Source organism: Girardinichthys multiradiatus, chromosome 15, assembly GCF_021462225.1.
Source record: "Girardinichthys multiradiatus isolate DD_20200921_A chromosome 15, DD_fGirMul_XY1, whole genome shotgun sequence".
In the NCBI taxonomy this organism is placed as follows: Eukaryota; Metazoa; Chordata; class Actinopteri; order Cyprinodontiformes; family Goodeidae; genus Girardinichthys; species Girardinichthys multiradiatus.
In genome coordinates, this window is record NC_061808.1 from 7,684,333 (window position 1) to 7,703,866 (window position 19,534).

Consider the following 19,534-nt stretch of genomic DNA (forward strand, 5'->3'; position numbering starts at 1 on the left):
TAGCTTGTGAGGTTTGTGATTGTAAACACGCAAAAACACTAACGTACCTTTCCATCTCTGTACACCAGAGGATGTCCTCCTTGTTGTCCATGTAGACGGGGAAATGCTCGTCTTTCCCCTGCTTCACAGAGTTGGAGCGTGTCGTTATCGTACGCAACTTCTCAAACTGGAATTTGCATCCAGAACCAAACACACAGAAACACAAACAGATACAAACAGACACATGCATCCTTTTTTAATCCTACAGCTGTACTCCTTAGGTGCACCATATTCTCAAAAGAAGTTATTGGAAAATCCGGAAAAATGGTAATAAAAATAGTAAAGGATAGAAATGCTTATACATTTAGTTCTGTACTATGACTCTTTACACTACAATACAGTATATTACGGGTTGCCAGAGGTGCCAAAACTAGAAAATGAAGATCTTTAAAATTACTTTGCTTTTCACTGTAGCCTCAAAGAACTAATAAAAAACAAATAAATATAAACACACACACATGCGCACACACACTCATAAACAGGTACCTTAGCTGTGCGGCCATGCTCGAGGCACTCTTGTAAGTCCAGTTTGTCATTTGCCATTGCCGTCAGAGGTCTGCATTAAAAAAATGGCCCAAAAAGAAAAGTGTGAGGTGAGTTGAGAGACAAACTTCAAAAAAATAATCCAGGTATGCTTGCAAGTGTTCTTCTGCATCACCTGGACATGCCTGGCAGATTTCCCCAGAAATAGCGAGCGCGGTGGGCAGCAGAGACTTCCTTGGCATCAATCATCACTGGGTTACACTGTGAGGAAATTCCAGATCATCTCATATTTTATGCAATGTAAGCAAATGCTGTGGATAGCAGAACTCTACTGAATCCATGAAAACTCGACCATGTTTTTACTTTTACCAACTAAAAATCCCTTTGTGTAATAAGGTTAAAGTCAGCCTGATCAGAACCACCATGGAGATGTGTGGATGAAGCAAAGCCAAGATTTAAACACTCAAATTTCAAATGAAGGAAGGGAGGGAGGGAAGGAAGGATGGATGGATGAATGGAAGGAAGAAGGGAAGGATATAAGGATAGGGAGAGAAGGAGGGTGCCTCTCTCCAGCAGTCTATGGGCGAGAGGCAGGGTCTACCCTGGACAGGTCACCAGTTCTTTGCAGGACTTGTGAAATTGCTTTACTCAAATATGTAATTTCTTATTAGCAGCCTAGCACCAGGGTTTATTTTTTATAGTTTTGGGAAAAAATGTCACTATTGTCTTCCGACCTGAACAATATGCAGAAATACTCTACTTTACTTCATTGTTTTATTTGAATCCATCATTGAATTAAGATTATGCTGAAAGGTTTTATCTCATTTTAGGAGAAACAAGTAAACCAAAGCTGTATCTAGGGGGCTCCCTGCAGCGGTAAAATGTGAGTATCTCTCAATCATTCTATGAATCAGTGCCCAAACCAAACATATCCTTAAAACACAAGGCACAGTCTCCTTAACTTTCAGAGTAATTTGAGCTCTACCTCTAAAAAGCGGGAGATGTCGCGTTTGTCACTGACTCCCATAGCGACAACATTCTCGAAAAGCCAGAAGAACGGTCGCTCGTCGCCCGGTTTGGGTCGAGCCTCATGGAGCAGGCGATAAAACTCAAAAAACAGCCTCCCAGTGCCCTCTGCAAGAACAAGGATAAAGCTCAGGCGTTTTACATTTTATTTCTCAAAACAATCAACCAACATATTAGAAGAACAGATAATTTTACCATAAAGGCCCTTCCTTGCAGGGTTGACTATGGAGAGGTCGTTACAGGGGCTTCCTCCGATTACCAGGTCAAATGGTCCCCACTCTTCGATCTGACAGAGGAAACAGCACCACTTAAAGTCAGCACAGAGGTTTAAAATGTCTCTGGTGGACTGATGATTACTTCTTCCTCAATCAAACATAAATAACCTTCACTTACATGCTTGTGGGTTACATTGCGTACATCCCCCACGTACATGATGCGTCCCTGGTGCCGAACCATGCCGACAGTGATCGAGTCTTCACAAACCTCGGATGCAACGTACTTGTCGACCTGGATGCCTAAATCTTTCAGCACCAGCAGACCTGAACAGAACACACAAGACCAGAAAGAACAGATACAATGTTTTGACACAACTACAGAAATGTATCATCATTAGTCCAAAAGTGAGTTTTTTGATGCAAACTGCATGTGAAGATTTGTGCAGCTTTGCATATGTAAACCTGTAGCAATGCCGTCAAATAGGGAGAGGACTCTGATTGGTTTCCTCTTCTCTGCTGCAACTGGAGGGTACAATTTGGCGGGTTCCTGTAAGAACGTGAGGAGGAGGAATTTTTATTAGATATTAAATCTAATGGTTAGAAGAAAAACTTGTATTTGTGATGACGTTCAGCTCTTAAAACATGCAGAAGAAAATCAATAACTTAGTGTAAACTCTGTTTTGGTGTCAGTTAAATATAAAATTTAGACCTGATAAGCTTTTGAGTGCAATGTATGCTGAGCTTTATAGATAAATACTTGCTGTTTAACTAAGCTGTTATTAGTATGCCCTCCAATGTATGTGTCACAGCTCTTCCATCTACTGCGACATACATCATTTCAAATCAAATCCAAGGTCATCCAGTTAAACCAGTGTGGCAGATATGATAAACAATTTATGTGTTCTAAGTTAACACAGACAAAGTCTTACAAATTCCTGCTCGTGATTGTTGGCGAAGAAATGCTGTAGTCTGATGGGCCAGTCATCCCGTCGTCGCAGTAATCCATAGGTGCTCCTGGGTCCGCACATGTAGCAGTTCCAGGGGTCCTCTTTGATTGCTGCCGCCGCTGAGCCGGCTCCCACCAGGAGATCTACACATTCCACACAGAAACACCTACACACACACACAATTCATCATGAGACGAATGTTTTCCAAGATTAAACAGCTCATTAGACTGTCTTTAGTGAGAATCAGTCTTACACCTAAGCTTTGTTTTATCATCGCACTGCATCTGGCAGGGTTCCTCCACACGTTGCTTCTCAGTATTCACTACTTTTCCAGACTTATATTTGTTGGGTTTGTAAAAGGTTTTTTTAACCCATGTTTGAAGTATAAACATAACATTTCACAATAAATTCACTGTAGATATTTACACAGGTATACAGAGGTCACAAACAAGGATTTAGCAAAAACCATAAACTAAAAGGAGATGGATGGATGGATGAACTGAAATTATCTGAAAATGAGAGCAAATGAATCACAAAGAACAAAATTAAAGCTAAAAATACAAATTCTGACTATTAAGGCTGGACAATAAATCACTAGTATAACGTCATTGTAATATAAGAGCGTTCAATATTCATATTGCAAAGGACTGCCTGGAGTGCAAAAATTGTTGGCTAATATATATATACCGTATTTTCCGCACTATAAGGCGCACTTTAATTTTTTGAAAAAATGACAGTGCGCCTTGTAATCCGGAGCGCCTTATATTTGGATCAATTGGTTAATTGGTTGATCCATACTGGTTGTACACGGCGCTCTGTCAAAATGTTTCAGTACGACTGGTAAACTACAAAGCCGCACCGCTTGCAGCATTACGGCTACCGTAGTCAGGGGTGTCGCCGAAGTAATAGCGGTAAACACCTGTACTGTGCTTACTCCTAGTCCAACACCACTTGTGTGTGTATAAGGTTTGAATGTACTGATGCAGGAATTGCCTGAACTATATGTGATTAGAAGCTCAGTGTGTGGGGTGTATGTTTCGTGTGTGTGTATGGAAGATGTTGACATTACTCCTCCGGACAGAGGTGGCGCTGTGTGCTGCCGTAGCTGAGAATCAAGAGTGAAGGAGTGACGTCGGTATTATTGTGTGTGTGGGGTGGGTAGAGACGGCGACCGGAGCAGCGGTGTATGAGTCTGTAAGCCCTGTGTTTTTATGTGCTGCAAAGTCATTAAAAAGAACCTCGAATCTTGTCAACAACTCAGTGTTTTGATGCTGTTTCTTCATGCTCAACTCAGCAACGTATGAGTGAGGGAGTTAACCCCGAGGAAACTAGTAACTTCGGCCCTGGAGAAAGCGTCTCCCCTGTGTCATCAGACTACGGTCAGGGGACAGAAACAGGAAAGGTTAACAGTACTAACATTTGATTTAGTGCATCGAACTGTTTCTTTTACGTGTTTACTGAATCAGGGAAAAGTTCTCTTTCACGTTTTAACTAACGTTTGATTTCAACTTCAACTTCATAGACTCCAATGCATTCCTAACGTGCGGTTGGCTCTATTCAATAGAATTCTATGTAGAGGAGACCTTACCATGAGAGTGAATGGAGTTATCAGAACGCTGGTTTGTAGTGTATTAATAAAGTTTGACTGACTGACTTATCTGACTGTTTTGTTGACATTCTCTTTAGCACAGCTCCATCTAGTGGATGCATAACGCAACCCCGGTCAAACGTTTGACTGCAGTAGCTTCTATTCTATGCGCCTTATAATCCGGTGCGCCCTATATATGAAAAAAGTTCTAAAATAGGCCATTCATTGAAGGTGCGCCTTATAATCCGGTGCGCCTTATAGTGCGGAAAATATGGTAGTTTTATTTAAATGCTAAAAGTCACAGAGGGATGGAAGCACAGATAGAGAAAGAGAGGAAAGAAGAAAATAGGCTTATTGTCATCGTGATATTTATCAATATTATCACCATTGCAAGATTTTCTCATATCCTGCAGCCTGATGATGTACTGATTGCTTTTTGTTTTTTTTACTTTTTCCCTAATTTATCAAAGCACATCACTTCTCAGGTCACACACTAGCCTTTCATGGCTACCGAAGAACAAACATTAAATCACTACTTGGTTGAGCCTCTAACTCACTTTTTCCCCTTTTTAACTGAAACCCCACAGCAACCTCATAGTTGCTCCATTTCACTAAAGTCTTTGACAAAGTCAGTTTAAATATAGGAAAATGTTGACTAGAAATATGCTGGAGAATAAGCAGTGTTTAAGCCACTGTTTATTCACTTTCCAGAAATATAGGTCCAAAACTGTTTACCAACGTGGCTCTGCAATATGGTCTTCTCAGCATGTGCTGAGAAAAAATGTTTTTCATATTAGCCCTTACCAACAATCTTAATAAATAACGCTTGAAATTACTCTTACAGTAGTTCACGCAGTGCAGATGAGCGAGTTCAGATTTATCCCTCACATTTTTTACGTTGTAGGCTCAGGTTTATTATTGTTATTCCTGATTTCTGCTGTGTTTTCAGTCGGACGTTAAGCACAAACACACTAAAAATCACCAGTGTACTCTACACTCATATAAATAAATCTGTTCCTCATGAGCTGGCTGACTCGGTTCCCCATAAAAACAGCCACAAATCAGATTTTGACATTTATGTATAAACTCTGTCTGTAAATGTGAAATCCAAAACCATGTCCTGGCCACAGGAAGAAGCTGCTGCCTGTCAGTGCAAGATGGATCGGCGCAGCACGCTGCTGTGTTACTGACCTACAGCAGTTGTTGTTTCCACACATGAGCACTTCCCTCCCTCCACAGCAGATGGTGCAGTAGGACTGGTAGCCATCGTCGTCATACTGGTAGGCGCACTCTAGGAATGAGTTCTGTTGAGGAATAACAGGATCAAGACAGGAGCACCAATAATTCTATTTCCAACAGCAGTCAATAACTAAAATTCATCTACTGGCAAAATTTCATAATCAAATTGGTGTATATTTGTTAATTAAAGTAACATGCAAAGACAAACTGGCAGTATTTTAAACTTAAGAAGCTGAGCCTTATATTTTTTGTGTTTTTGTAATATTTTGATATAGTTTTGAGAAACACTGGCTTTTTTTTTATTTTTACTTTTTCTACTTCTGAAGTCTATTCTCAAAGGACAACTGTGGTTATTTAACTGATTCATTCATTAAGTCATTAAAGCAAATAAGGCAAAGTAATTAAAGCACAAACCAGTGTCAGATTTAAAATCACATGTTTATGCATTTTGCAAGGTTTGTCACAAAGGTCATTTTAAAAGAAAATACAAATATAGCGACATTTTGCACACAGAAAACAGCCACATTGTGATTCCTAAAAGGGTGGTTTCATCCCAGTGTCAAGTGTGTACTTAAAATGAGAAACAAGCTCAGTGTCGGGCCTAAAAAACCTTTCCACAATCAAATTTCTATAAACAACATGATGCTGAAGTTAGCTTTTGATTCATATTGGGAATTAGATCAGATCTATACCAAAATCTGAGATGTTCCCACAAATTTTTCATAAGAAATATCATGCTGTTCCAGCCACAAGCTTCCAGAGGTCTTCAAATGTGCCATTTTTAACCCCTGATATTATTAATACACAGATTCACTGGGAACTTTGAATTATTATTCTGATAGTTGTCAGTTAAAATCCTGATCAGGATCAATCAAATCCTGTAACTCCAAACCCAAAACGACCCACGTGTTTAACAAAAACATTTTTCTGTACTCAGTTGTCATTTTTCCATACTTATTCAGCCCCGGAGAATTACCAGAGCCAAACATTCCAGACTGTACACGACTCCAGTTATGTTTGACCCAATCCTCGCAATATAAATCTGTAACTAGACTACAGAAATAGCGCCCTCTGTCAGAGAGAAGAGGTTTCTTACTTTGCAGCCCTGGCACATTGCTCCTATGAAGAGAGGATGCTCCAGAGAGTCGTTGAGGCTCCCACAGGAGATGCAGATTTCTGAACAACCAGTGAAAGGCGACACAATTGTTCATTAGAGACTTTTACTGCCCCAAACTACAAAAAAAAAAATACGTCAACAGGAAAGTATGTCCCTGATTACTAACGAATCACCAGGACGTGCAATTTTTTATTATTTGCTACTAAATATAATTAAACCTTAAAATACAAATGCAGATGATTTTTTTGTGAGAAACAACAGAAATTTATATTTAACTAAAATCTTAATTCAAGCAGCTTTAAGCTTTGCTGAACACGTTTGACCCTACAAGGCACACTTAGAAGTAGTAGCTTAATTATTGTATTATAATGCATTATTCATGATTCATAATGACGAAATATAGAAAAGTCACATATTTATTGAAGGAGGAAATATTTAGCCAGGAATGACAGCTGTAAATCAGGTTGTAAAAGCTGGTGTAACAAATCATTAGATAACAAATTAAATTGAATGATACTAAAACATCCATTTGTTTTGCAGTTATACCACATATAGCAGTACCTGGCTTATTTTAGAGGTTTTTTACCTTCTATATTCCTGGTCTTCTTTTTGATTTCATGTATGAGTCTCTCTGGAAAACACGTGTTGAAGATACATAACACAACGCAGATAAAAGTAAACAAAACAAAAAAAACATCTTGTTTTTCCCCAAGCTTTAGACATGGGGACAAATTTCAGGATCTAAAAAATTAGGATATAATATCTAGAATGAGCAACTCTGGATGAAATGTGTTTGCTTGCTTTACCTCTGGTCCCTTCGTCGATCACCTCTCTGATTTTTGCTTTCTCCGCTGAGTTCTTGCGCGGTTTCTTTGCAGGTGGAGGTGTGTATGCAGCCTCCGGCTCTGGCAACGTCTCTAGGTATCCTTCTTTAAACTGATTTTGCTCCTCTGTGGATGAAAAGACAAACGTTTACCAGGGTTTCTCTTATTTTAAACCCCCCACGACCATTTTCACAACCAATAGCTGTTAAAGAGATGTTAGTTAAAACTGGAATTGGCAGATCGAATCTTTACAGAATCCACATATTGGTGCATCTGTATGTATTTTCAATAACACTTTAAAACAAATCCTGTTGAAGGAACACCAGAAATCATTTTGCTGTCTTAATAGAGTAAAACAGATGGGCTTCCCAGTTAATATTGATACATGAAACTATATAGTTAGCATAAATTAGTCATAATGATGTGGTCACAGAATATGATAAAACTTCACACGTTTGTTCAATTTCCACGCAACACTTTATGAGCTAGACAATTATGCAAATAAATATTTCTAAGTCAGTGTTCTTTATAAAAAGGGCTGCACCAAAGTGCTTCTAGCTGCGGTTTAATTAGCTTTCAGCCAAATGGGGTGAGCATGTGACTAACTTTCTCTGTACAGAAACAAAACTCATATTAGATCAACATTGTTCCAGGTGAGACCAAACCTGTTCGGAGAAAGATTGATTCTCTTCTTAACCTAACCATAATGATGTGTTCCTATTGATTAGTGATTGTCTACTGTGATTACTAACGGATGCAAGTTGAATGTGCATGTCAGGAGATGCAGCTGGTCACCTTCTGGAGGATCCAGTGACTGTGGACCATTGGGCAGGAAGCCGGTCATGGCCCACTCAATCATCTGTCTGGTCTGAAGTTCTACACCTTCAGCCTCGTCGCTCGCATCACAGGAAGGAACTGGTCTCCCAGCTCGCACACTTGCAACCTGAACACAATCAAACACATAATGTTGACATTTATTTCTTTCGTCATCTTTACCCTCATACTAATAAGGAATCGAAAGACATTCGTCAACAAATTAAATTTTTTTTATTTCTTACACCTCCCAGTAAGAGTACAAAACTATACAGGTCCTTCTCAAAATATTAGCATTTTGTGATAAAGTTAATTATTTTCCATAATGTCATGATGAAAATTTAACATTCATATATTTTAGATTCATTGCACACTAACTGAAATATTTCAGGTCTTTTATTGTCTTAATACAGATGATTTTGGCATACAGCTCATGAAAACCCAAAATTCCTATCTCACAAAATTAGCATATCATTAAAAGGGTCTCTAAACGAGCTATGAACCTAATCATCTGAATCAACGAGTTAACTCTAAACACCTGCAAAAGATTCCTGAGGCCTTTAAAACTCCCAGCCTGGTTCATCACTCAAAACCCCAATCATGGGTAAGACTGCCGACCTGACTGCTGTCCAGAAGGCCACTATTGACACCCTCAAGCAAGAGGGTAAGACACAGAAAGAAATTTCTGAACGAATAGGCTGTTCCCAGAGTGCTGTATCAAGGCACCTCAGTGGGAAGTCTGTGGGAAGGAAAAAGTGTGGCAGAAAACGCTGCACAACGAGAAGAAGTGACCGGACCCTGAGGACGATTGTGGAGAAGGGCCGATTCCAGACCTTGGGGGACCTGCGGAAGCAGTGGACTGAGTCTGGAGTAGAAACATCCAGAGCCACCGTGCACAGGCGTGTGCAGGAAATGGGCTACAGGTGCCGCATTCCCCAGGTCAAGCCACTTTTGAACCAGAAACAGCAGCAGAAGCGCCTGACCTGGGCTACAGAGAAGCAGCACTGGACTGTTGCTCAGTGGTCCAAAGTACTTTTTTCGGATGAAAGCAAATTCTGCATGTCATTCGGAAATCAAGGTGCCAGAGTCTGGAGGAAGACTGGGGAGAAGGAAATGCCAAAATGCCAGAAGTCCAGTGTCAAGTACCCACAGTCAGTGATGGTCTGGGTTGCCGTGTCAGCTGCTGGTGTTGGTCCACTGTGTTTTATCAAGGGCAGGGTCAATGCAGCTAGCTATCAGGAGATTTTGGAGCACTTCATGCTTCCATCTGCTGAAAAGCTTTATGGAGATGAAGATTTCATTTTTCAGCACGACCTGGCACCTGCTCACAGTGCCAAAACCACTGGTAAATGGTTTACTGACCATGGTATCACTGTGCTCAATTGGCCTGCCAACTCTCCTGACCTGAACCCCATAGAGAATCTGTGGGATATTGTGAAGAGAACGTTGAGAGACTCAAGACCCAACACTCTGGATGAGCTAAAGGCCGCTATCGAAGCATCCTGGGCCTCCATAAGACCTCAGCAGTGCCACAGGCTGATTGCCTCCATGCCACGCCGCATTGAAGCAGTCATTTCTGCAAAAGGATTCCCGACCAAGTATTGAGTGCATAACTGTACATGATTATTTGAAGGTTGACGTTTTTTGTATTAAAAACACTTTTCTTTTTTTGGTCGGATGAAATATGCTAATTTTGTGAGATAGGAATTTTGGGTTTTCATGAGCTGTATGCCAAAATCATCCGTATTAAGACAATAAAAGACCTGAAATATTTCAGTTAGTGTGCAATGAATCTAAAATATATGAATGTTAAATTTTCATCATGACATTATGGAAAATAATGAACTTTATCACAATATGCTAATATTTTGAGAAGGACCTGTACAAGAAGTACTGCATCACTTGCAAAACACACCCACTAAATTACAGATTGAGTTGCTGAATTCACAAGTTACCACAGAATGTGGGCAGAACTGGTTAACACACCTCCACAGATGCAAAAATAATAACTATTTCCAGCATAAATTGGTAGATCATGTTGCATAAGTTATGACTGATCATTAGGCTGCACGTTTATATAGTTTTTTTGTGTGTATAATTATAGATGTATGAGCACCTACAGGAAGAAAGCCCACACCTTACAGGTCAGTAAAATATGAGTCACAACCACACACTCCCTAATGATGAGAACACGACGTAAACAGTGGGTTTGTTACCTGCAGAGCCTCAAAGATGGCCTTCCGGTACATGGACTGCTTGTTGTATGTTGGCTGGTGGAAAGCAGATGAGAAAGAGCTCAGAGGCATCAGCTTCTCCACACAAACCTGAAAAACAAGTTAAAAAGAGGCACAAAGCATTCAAGGCATTGATATCCCTCAGATTGACTGCAAATTAAAAACAAGGCTTGGTGTACCTGACATCTCCAAACCTTTTCATTACAAGAGGTCAAAAAAAGGGGAAAAGAATCAAGAAAATCTTAAAACAGATCAGAGAAAAGGAACATGCTCTATGTCTACTGAACGGGATTGAATAAACACAGAAAAATGTGTTGGGCAACAATTTAAGAAAAAATGTTTGACTTTTTATTCTAGTTTTGACCGATAACATTAAAGATACTCACAACAGAGAATTTTCCATCACCAAACCACATCACCCAGCGAGTGCCGTCCGCAGCTCGACTCCGGCCACTCATCCACCAGGAAACGATCCGTCCGGGCCACCAAGAGAAACCTCGCAGCTTCCCAAACACTAAAGTTCCAATGCCAAAACCCCGACCATCCTGAGCAGATACACAGAAGTCAAGGCGCCGCTCCAGTCAGCATTAAAAACGTCCCTTTTATTTTTATAGAAAATGCAGTATAGTCAACACTTTTTTAATGGTTCACATTGCAACATAATTTATTTAACCCGTATATAAAATATACGGTTTTCAAAATGTTTTACCAACAAAAATCTGAAAAGTGTGGCATGTATTTGTATTTAGCCTCCTTGACTCAATACTCGGTAGAACCGGTGTTTGCTGCAGTTACAGTCTGTTGAGGTATGTCTCTAACAGCCACTAACATCTAAATCTAAAACTTTTGCCCATTATTTACAGAACAGCTCAAGCACAGTCAGATTGAATGGGAAGCGTCTGTGAACAGCAACCTGCCAAAGATTCTCCATTAGATTTGGGTCTGGGCTTTGACTGGGCCATTTTAACATTCTAGCTGTATGTTTAGGGTTTTTGTCCTATTGAAACGTGAACCCCCACCCCAAACTCAAGCCCTTTTTCGCCTCTGACAGGTTTTCTTCCATCTTCCAATCAACTCTGACCAGCTTAACTGTCCCTGCTGTAGAGGAGCATTCCTACAGCATGATGCTGCTATCACCATGTTTCACTGCGGGGATGGATTTAAATCACACATAGCATTGTTCATGTAGGCAAAAAGGTTCAGCTTTGTACTCATCTGACCAGTGAGTCTTCTTCCATATGTTTACTCTATCCCCTGCATAGTTTGTGGCACACTCCAAACATGACATCTACTGAGTTTTATTCAGCCTTGGATTTCTTATTGCCACTCTTCTATAAAGACCAGGGCCAGTATTCACAAAGATCCTCAGAGTCCTCTCAGAGAGCTCCTATCTTAGCCTAAATGTTCTTGGCAAAGACTCGTAGCTTTAGCGTGATTCATTTCTCTGCTGAGAGCAACTCTGAGCGAAGAGATGACAGAGATTCCTGTTTTAGTGAGGAGGTGTGGTTGACCCCGCTGCAAGGTGTGACGCTGTCTTCTAAGAGCTGTGATTGGTTGTTAAAAGATACAGCAAAAAAAAAATTAACTGATGTGATGATAGAATTTAGACTGGGTTCTGAAATGTGTAAATCATGATGAAAAAAACCTACCAAAATTTAATTGTCACACCGCATTCAAATGTTTAAACACAGCTTATTTAAATGCTGATCATAATCGTGATTGTCTTACGTTTACTTGCCATGCTGGTCGTTTTACTACTCCATCTATTTCATATTAATTAATTTCACATTAATATTAAAATTCAGCATTTTGTTGTGATTGCCTTCTTATATAATGAGGTTAAGTTTGGTCAAATGACCAAAACAAAACGGAGAAAAAAAGGTGGAGAAAAGCGAACTGAACAGAGGAGCAGAGCCTGCTGGTGAAGGAGAAGAGAGGAGTGTTGAAAGGTAGATTTGGTCCTGGGATCAGGATGGGAACAAACAGACATTCCCAGCAGATCAATGAGTCGTTCCCTCTGCTTTCAGCACCAGCCTGGAATGTGAGCAGCTCTGGTTCCTGCTTCATTCAAAAGCTAGAGAGGAGATAGCAGCACCAGAGAACTTCTCCACAGACAGGGACATCACCATGTACAATACAGTAAATACTGATTCACCTCATTTACATCTTCCTTATATGTATACAGTGCTTAGATTATTGTACTAATTTTAGGTATCTTACCTAAAATTTGTTTTTATGTATTTTCTTTTTTTCCAAATTTATTTTTGAAAGCATTTTACAGTCTTTAAATATTTAAATAATTCTGTACTACATTGTTTGTAATTTTGTTCCCTATTCATGGTTATTTTTTCTTTTTTCTATAATTTATTCATCCTTCCTAATGTTACCTTACTAGAGGTGCACCTTTAACCTGCCCTGCTGCTTAAACTATTTAATTTATTAAACGATAAAGTTCATCTTATCTCAATTCTCTGCGCGATTGAGCCGGTAGCGTTTTATTAATTCATTGTAGTTCATTGTATGGAGAATTTCTCTTCTTTCTCTCAGTCGTTCTGCCATCTTGCCTGCTTAAGACACTCTTAGGCTCACTAAAGATCTTCCTCACTACTCTTAACATTTGTTTACTTTAGGAGCTCTCTTAGAGAAAAATCTTAGAATTCGAGAAATTCTAAGATTATTTTTGGATGATGAATTAAATAGCTCTCTGTGAGATGTTCAATGCCTGGGATGTTGTTTTATGCCTGAAATCTACTTTAAACATCTCTACAGCTTTATAATCTGTCTTTATTTAATAATTAGGTGAGTTCTCAAAGCATTTAGTTGCACATTTATTTAGGGGTGTAAGTGTAATTATAAACACATTCCCCACTTCATATTTTTATTTGTAAACTATGGGAAATTCATACTTTTCGTTAGTTTTTTTTGTGAAGAACTTTGAAAACCACATACCTTTTTCTTCCACTTCACAATTATGCACTACTTCTCTGTGAATCCCAATACAATACATATGTTTGTGGTTGTACCGTGACAAAATGTACTAAAAATTCAAGAGGTATGAAGCTTTGCAATGCACAGTAAACAGATATGTCTAACTTAGCAGATATAAAATCACACATTGGCCATACATGAATTAAAAAAGCAGAACTAATTAAGTATTTGGCTTTAGAGCCAAAAAAGACAAAAAACAACCACAACAAGATGCCAAAGAACATATTACTCATCAACATATTCATCACCTCCCACCTGGCAGTATTGGTAACCAGAGAAGTTCTGAACAAACTGAAACATGACCAATACACTGCTGCCACGATTTTAACCCACACTAGAAACTGGCAAAAACAACTCCTACTCTCATCTACTAACTCAGGCTCGCTGTAAGGTACCAGATTAACCAGAAAACTGTCTTCTTCAACTACAAGCCCTTTCATGCTCCTCTGCCTCAGGAATCTCTGACCTTTGTCCCCTTTAAACCTCCTCCAGAAATCCTCCCCCACCAGGATAGGAGTCTCAGCATTCTTTCAGGTTCCAATAGATTTGGTTCTATTGACCAATTTTGATTAAACAACCATTGCAGTAAATACAACTGTTAATTTGAAATCAACTCAAATCAAATCAGTTTTTTTATGTTGAGTTTGTAACAGGCAAAAAAAAAAAGTGCAAATCTTCTGTAAATAAAACAAAAGCTCATTTCTGGAACATAATTTTTTTTTACAACCATCAGATGATCTTTTGTTAGCTCTTGTTTTTAAAAATACAAATATTTTGGTAATTATTATTATTTATGCACCTTACCTGGTATTCAATCTCGCTGGGCATAGCCTGGTCTCCTCTAGCAACTGGCTCCGGCGTCACGGCAACCGTTGGAGAGGCCGGATCTGTGTGTTGTTGTGAAGGGGGAGGGCCGGGGCTGGCTGGCTCCTCCTCTTTTTGAAAGCCAGTTTCTGATAGGTCGTCCATCATGTTAATCTCCGCCTCTCTGTATGCCCGTCGCTCTGCCTGCGGAAAAAGAACAGAAACAGCTCCTAGAATCACAAACATTTTTCTTTTATCATTAAAATTTTGGCTTTAATAGTAATTTCTGATGATAACAGTAGATATGGAATACATTTTTCTGATAATGCATTTTATACCAAAAGGCCTACTTTACAGTATGATTTATAGATTTTGTACTTATATTGGCATAAGGTAGGAAAAGGTTGAAACAGAAGTAATACTTTATGAACAGGGCTCAGATACAAAGTTAGAATAATATCAAATATTTTCACCAAAACACAAATTCTTTAAAAGTTTTTATAGTTAAAAAATAATGTTTTCCTGTCAAAAAAATGAAAATAAAAAATTCTTAAGCAATGGCGATGAAATGTGTTGTCTAAAAAACAGACACTCTGTTATTAGTTTGTATTTTACTTGCAGAAAATAAAGCTCCTGCCATTATATGCATCAGCCATAATATACTACAGCTTCTACTGTCTCTGACATGTGCCTCATTATAACTTCATGTTTTACTCTTGTTGGTCTAATCTAAAATCTCTTCTTCACAAAGGTCTCTGAGTTGTGCTTTTTGTGGGTTTTTTTTCCAGCTGATCTGATGGCTGCTCTAGATCGAGGCCTTTGATACCCGAGCAGCAGGAACAGTCCTTTAATTGTTCCTCCAAACAGGAAGTGAGTGCAGAGAAAATGGCGCAGTGGCGATACAGTTCAACGGGTTCACCTTGGGAAGTGGAAGGAGGGAGGGAAGCCAGCGAGTGATTAAATGGGATTATATGATAAATGTGGGGCGTTCTGAGTATAAGGCAGAAACACAGAAGATATGAAAGGTTCAAGTGTGATTCTACCACATAAGTTTAAATTGTCATGAAATCCAAATAAAACTGTTAAAGTGAAACTCAGGCATTTATATTGCTCCTAAAGATTAACCCAACAGTTATTAGCAGTTTACAAGTCCATTACACTATTAAAGGAGCCATTAGGCTGGCCGTGCTAACATCATATTACTGCTTTGTTGTTTTATTATTAGAGCATAACGGAGTCTCCACTACTTTAAAGTTGGGTTAAGGGCCTGTTGGAGACTTTAACATGTGTTTTAGAAATCGATCCAATTGTTGTTTGAGCAAATCTTTAAACCTGAAAAAGCCACATTTATATAACAGCTGCAGAATAAAGCAACAACACACACAAGTATGCAATGAAATGATAGAAGACTGGAGATATCAGCGTTACTTTGGTCACCAACAGTATGTTGTGTCGCCAATAAACTTGAAAACTTTTTCTATTCTACAACGTCATGCCAAGTTATTACGTTATTTCTACGCCACATACTCAGCTATCTATGTATACAAATTTTCTGTTACTCCAGACTGAGGAATAATAGCCTAAAAAAAATCAGGGAAGGAAATTGTTAATTAAACTAAACCGCTTATTGATTATTCCATTTAAAGGTAACAGTACAGCTTTCATTAAGTACTAAAATGTGAAATGTACTGACTGGCAACTGGAATCAGACGATTTTACACTTGGCCGACCCTGATCAGCGATTGGCGCTTCAGAAAATATCTGATCTCTGCAAGGTCAAAGAAAGCACCACACAAGAGCACTGAAAGGTTGCATACGTTCTAACTGAAGACACCAGTTTAGCTTTTTTCAGTGTCACTGAGGTGTTAACAAATAAAGTTTGAGGAATTTTCTAGAAGGGAAACTACATATTATATGGAGGTGTGTCAGATGTTCGTTAAGGTTGCTAAAATGAAGAGTTGGATGTCAGCAGATAACAGGATGCTGAACCTATTACTGGCTCTGTTTTCTCTATTTAAAGAGTCTAATACTGTTTGTCATGGACCATGCAGGACAATCAGGCAGCCTATTAGTACTGCCGTTAGTAATGGTAACCGTCCTCAACGTGTTAATGTCTTTTAGACCTTATGTTAACTGCTAACATAAGATCAAATACATTTATTATAAATTGCTGTTTATCTTAGAGAGCAGTGCTAAATGACAGCAGAAAATTAAACTTAACGTGAAGACATCATCTAAATGCTGAGCTCAGTTAAATAAAGAGAAGCTAAATAAAACATACTTCATGTGCTACTTCACTTTAAGCACTGTGGCCCAGGTGTAAGATTCAACACGAGGTTTTTATTGTCTTAAAATGTCTTTTTTCCCCTACTGAACGGAACCATGTGGTTGTACTCCAGCTGAGCTGGAAGTTGTAATGTAACTTTGAATGTGTGAAAGAAGCTGAAGAAACAAAAACTTTATTGCAATACTCTGGAGAGGAAGAAAGACACAGAAGCTGGAAAGGAGGCATGGCTGATGGTAGAACTGGAAGAAATCGTAAAAGGGAACATTTTAGGGTTGTATCGTGGATCACCACAGTTTGACTTCGAGGTGAGGAGGTCATTCCTCACTGCTTCTGTTGACCTCTGACCTCATAAAATCCCAAAGCCCTTTTACATGGAACATACATACACAGACACACACTTAAACATGCAAATTTCCATATGTGGCACTGTTCTTTTCAACATCTGGGGTAAAAACCTCTGGATTTTACTACATAAATATATACAAAGTATTTGTCTGTCAACTTTTACATGAACTTTGAAGACATACTGTTCTTAATCTACAAGGTCCAATTTGTTGATGGACCCACCGTTGCCAGCAGTAGCAACTTCAACTATTCTGTAAGCATCTTCCTCAAAGTTTAGGAGTGTGTTCATAGTTAGACGAGAAAACCAGGACTGCAGCCTCTGCTCTAAATGGTGTTCAAGAAGGTTGAGGTCAAGACTCTGTGCAGGTCAGTCATGTTTCTCACACCAAACTTTGTACACCTGCAGTCATGGACGTGATTGGAACACCAAATTTCATTGATTTGGTGGCGGGACCCGACCTTTGGCAATATAGTGTAAATATATTTATAAAACAGCATGTTGTGTTTTATTTTAATTGACTCATCGATCTAAAACAAATTTGCTGTTCTTGTTGAGAAAGAAACTTGATCATGTTTCCCTCAGTTCAGCCTTTGGGCTGTATCCTTGAAAGATTTGGTTTTGACTTGTGTTACTAGAATAAATCAGCCTATTGACCCTTTTCCATTAGAACCTACTCAGTGCTGTTCGTCTTGGGTCAGTTCAACTCTACACTGTTCAGTTCGTTTTCCATTACAATTGAGTACCATCTCTATGTGTCCGGGATCGTCAATAACAAGGTGGCCCCACAGTCCGAAATAAATCAGCCTAATGACCCTTTTCCATTAGAACCTACTCAGCGCTGTTCGTCTCGGGTCAGTTCAACTCTACACTGTTCAGTTCGTTTTCCATTACAATTGAGTACCATCTCTATGTGTCCGGGATCGTCAATAACAAGGTGGCCCCACAGTCCGAAAAATTTGATGTTATTTGTATGTGACACAAACACAACAACAATGGAGGACTTACTGGTCTTTCTATGGCTGCTGTAAGACTCATAGTGAAAGAAGCGGTAAAAGGTAAAAGACGTGTGAGGGTAAGCTAATGCTACCTAATGCTAGCTTGCTATAGTGATCATATATACAATAAGCCCAGCATACAACAATTTAACGGTTGAAGATATTAGTTAGTTATCATGATATGTTTGCTGTGACTAGTGACGCCGCCCCCTACCCAGTCAGTTATCGACAGTCTTCTGACACCACGTTTCCACGTTTGAAACTGCTAGCAAGCAGGTACTAAAAATAGCAACAGTTCCTGGCAACCTTTATGAATGGAAAAGCCTAAACAACAAGTAGAGCTGAACCAAACCGTGCTGAGTAGAGACCAGTGGAAAAGGGGCAAATGTCTCTCTCCATGGAGGACACTTTGTTTGTTGCCTTGCAACATTATCTGGCTGGAAAAATCCCCCAGAAATGTTTTTCTTCTCATTTCAGTGTACAGATGAGTCACGGGTGATAGACGAATGTGTGCTCATCTTCTCTGAGTTTCTGTGGGTCAGCTACATCCAGCCAAAGACCCAATTATCTTAGAGTAACTTGGGAATGGAAAATGTGCTTCAATAAATACATTAGACTAGATTTTCTATTTAAATTTAATCAGAAACATGAAAATACACTAAAAAAAAAACACCCAAATGTCTAAAATCTGAAAATAGTTTGTAACCAATGCCTATTATAACATGCATTAGCACAGCTTCTGATCAGGCTTGGACACTAGTCCAGTATTAGTCAGATTAAGCTGAATTTTAAATTGCATAACACTGTTTTACAAATACAAATGTTGCAAAATTACAAGCGAGATGATTGTGAGATTTTAAATGACCCTATAACCTTTAAGAAATATAGAATTAGGTCTCGTCGGCAGCATTTAAACTAACACTTCGACTTTGCTATGACTTGTATTTATGCTGCGTTTGACTGGTCCTGGAGTTGGAGATTGGACATGGAAATGACATGACATCCAAGTAAAACCCGTTATAGTTCTAAGTCTAAACTTCTACAGTGTTTTGATTGGAAATTTAAAAAAAGATTCAGGGTCTTGATGAATGCATAAAAGCCATAAAAGGACATTTCTTTTAGATGCTGCATGAAGAACTTCAAAGCTATCATGGTCACTGAAGTCAAAATGGCCTGGAAATAATTTTCCACTGACAGAAATGTAACATGAATTCTGCAGGTAGGAAGCCATCAATTCTGCACAGAAAAGCAGAGGGTTTTCCTGAGCACAAGCTCATCCTAGATGAAAAGGAACGCAATGGACTCCTTTTGTTTTGTTGAAATCCATAAATTCAACTTGCTTGCAATACTCTTGGTATGTGGGATCACAAGGATGTGAAAGTACCACTGATGCTGGAATGGGGTAAAGAGGTGACAACTTTTCTCAGAAGCTTAAGGGGTTAATTCACCCAGACAATCTGAAACCTCATTCTGCACAAACTACAACATTGTGATCTTTTTGGCATGGAGAGAGAGTGCTTGTTCGCAGTCTAGATCTCATTCTCTACACACTGTTAATTCGGGAATCAAACAGATTCCTTCTGCAAAAC

At 39.1% G+C, this 19,534-nt stretch overlaps 1 protein-coding gene across 5 annotated transcripts in view; it reads right to left on the minus strand.

Moving 5' to 3' along the window:
- The window catches only part of LOC124881890 (DNA (cytosine-5)-methyltransferase 3A-like), a 71,996-nt gene that overhangs the window by 5,773 nt on the left and 46,689 nt on the right, over window positions 1–19,534 (minus strand). For 3 of the 5 annotated variants that reach the window (XM_047387783.1, XM_047387787.1, XM_047387786.1), the window contains 16 exons: window positions 14,318–14,521; window positions 10,912–11,070; window positions 10,508–10,615; window positions 8,274–8,421; window positions 7,461–7,604; window positions 7,241–7,285; window positions 6,634–6,713; window positions 5,490–5,602; window positions 2,693–2,876; window positions 2,226–2,310; window positions 1,942–2,087; window positions 1,744–1,834; window positions 1,508–1,656; window positions 698–783; window positions 526–595; window positions 48–166 (listed from right to left, as the gene is read on the minus strand). In XM_047387783.1, coding sequence (XP_047243739.1) covers window positions 48–166; window positions 526–595; window positions 698–783; window positions 1,508–1,656; window positions 1,744–1,834; window positions 1,942–2,087; window positions 2,226–2,310; window positions 2,693–2,876; window positions 5,490–5,602; window positions 6,634–6,713; window positions 7,241–7,285; window positions 7,461–7,604; window positions 8,274–8,421; window positions 10,508–10,615; window positions 10,912–11,070; window positions 14,318–14,521 — 1,931 coding nt within the window. The remainder of the gene's footprint in view (window positions 1–47; window positions 167–525; window positions 596–697; window positions 784–1,507; window positions 1,657–1,743; window positions 1,835–1,941; window positions 2,088–2,225; window positions 2,311–2,692; window positions 2,877–5,489; window positions 5,603–6,633; window positions 6,714–7,240; window positions 7,286–7,460; window positions 7,605–8,273; window positions 8,422–10,507; window positions 10,616–10,911; window positions 11,071–14,317; window positions 14,522–19,534) is intronic. The other 2 variants (XM_047387784.1, XM_047387785.1) reach the window with 2 other exon arrangements.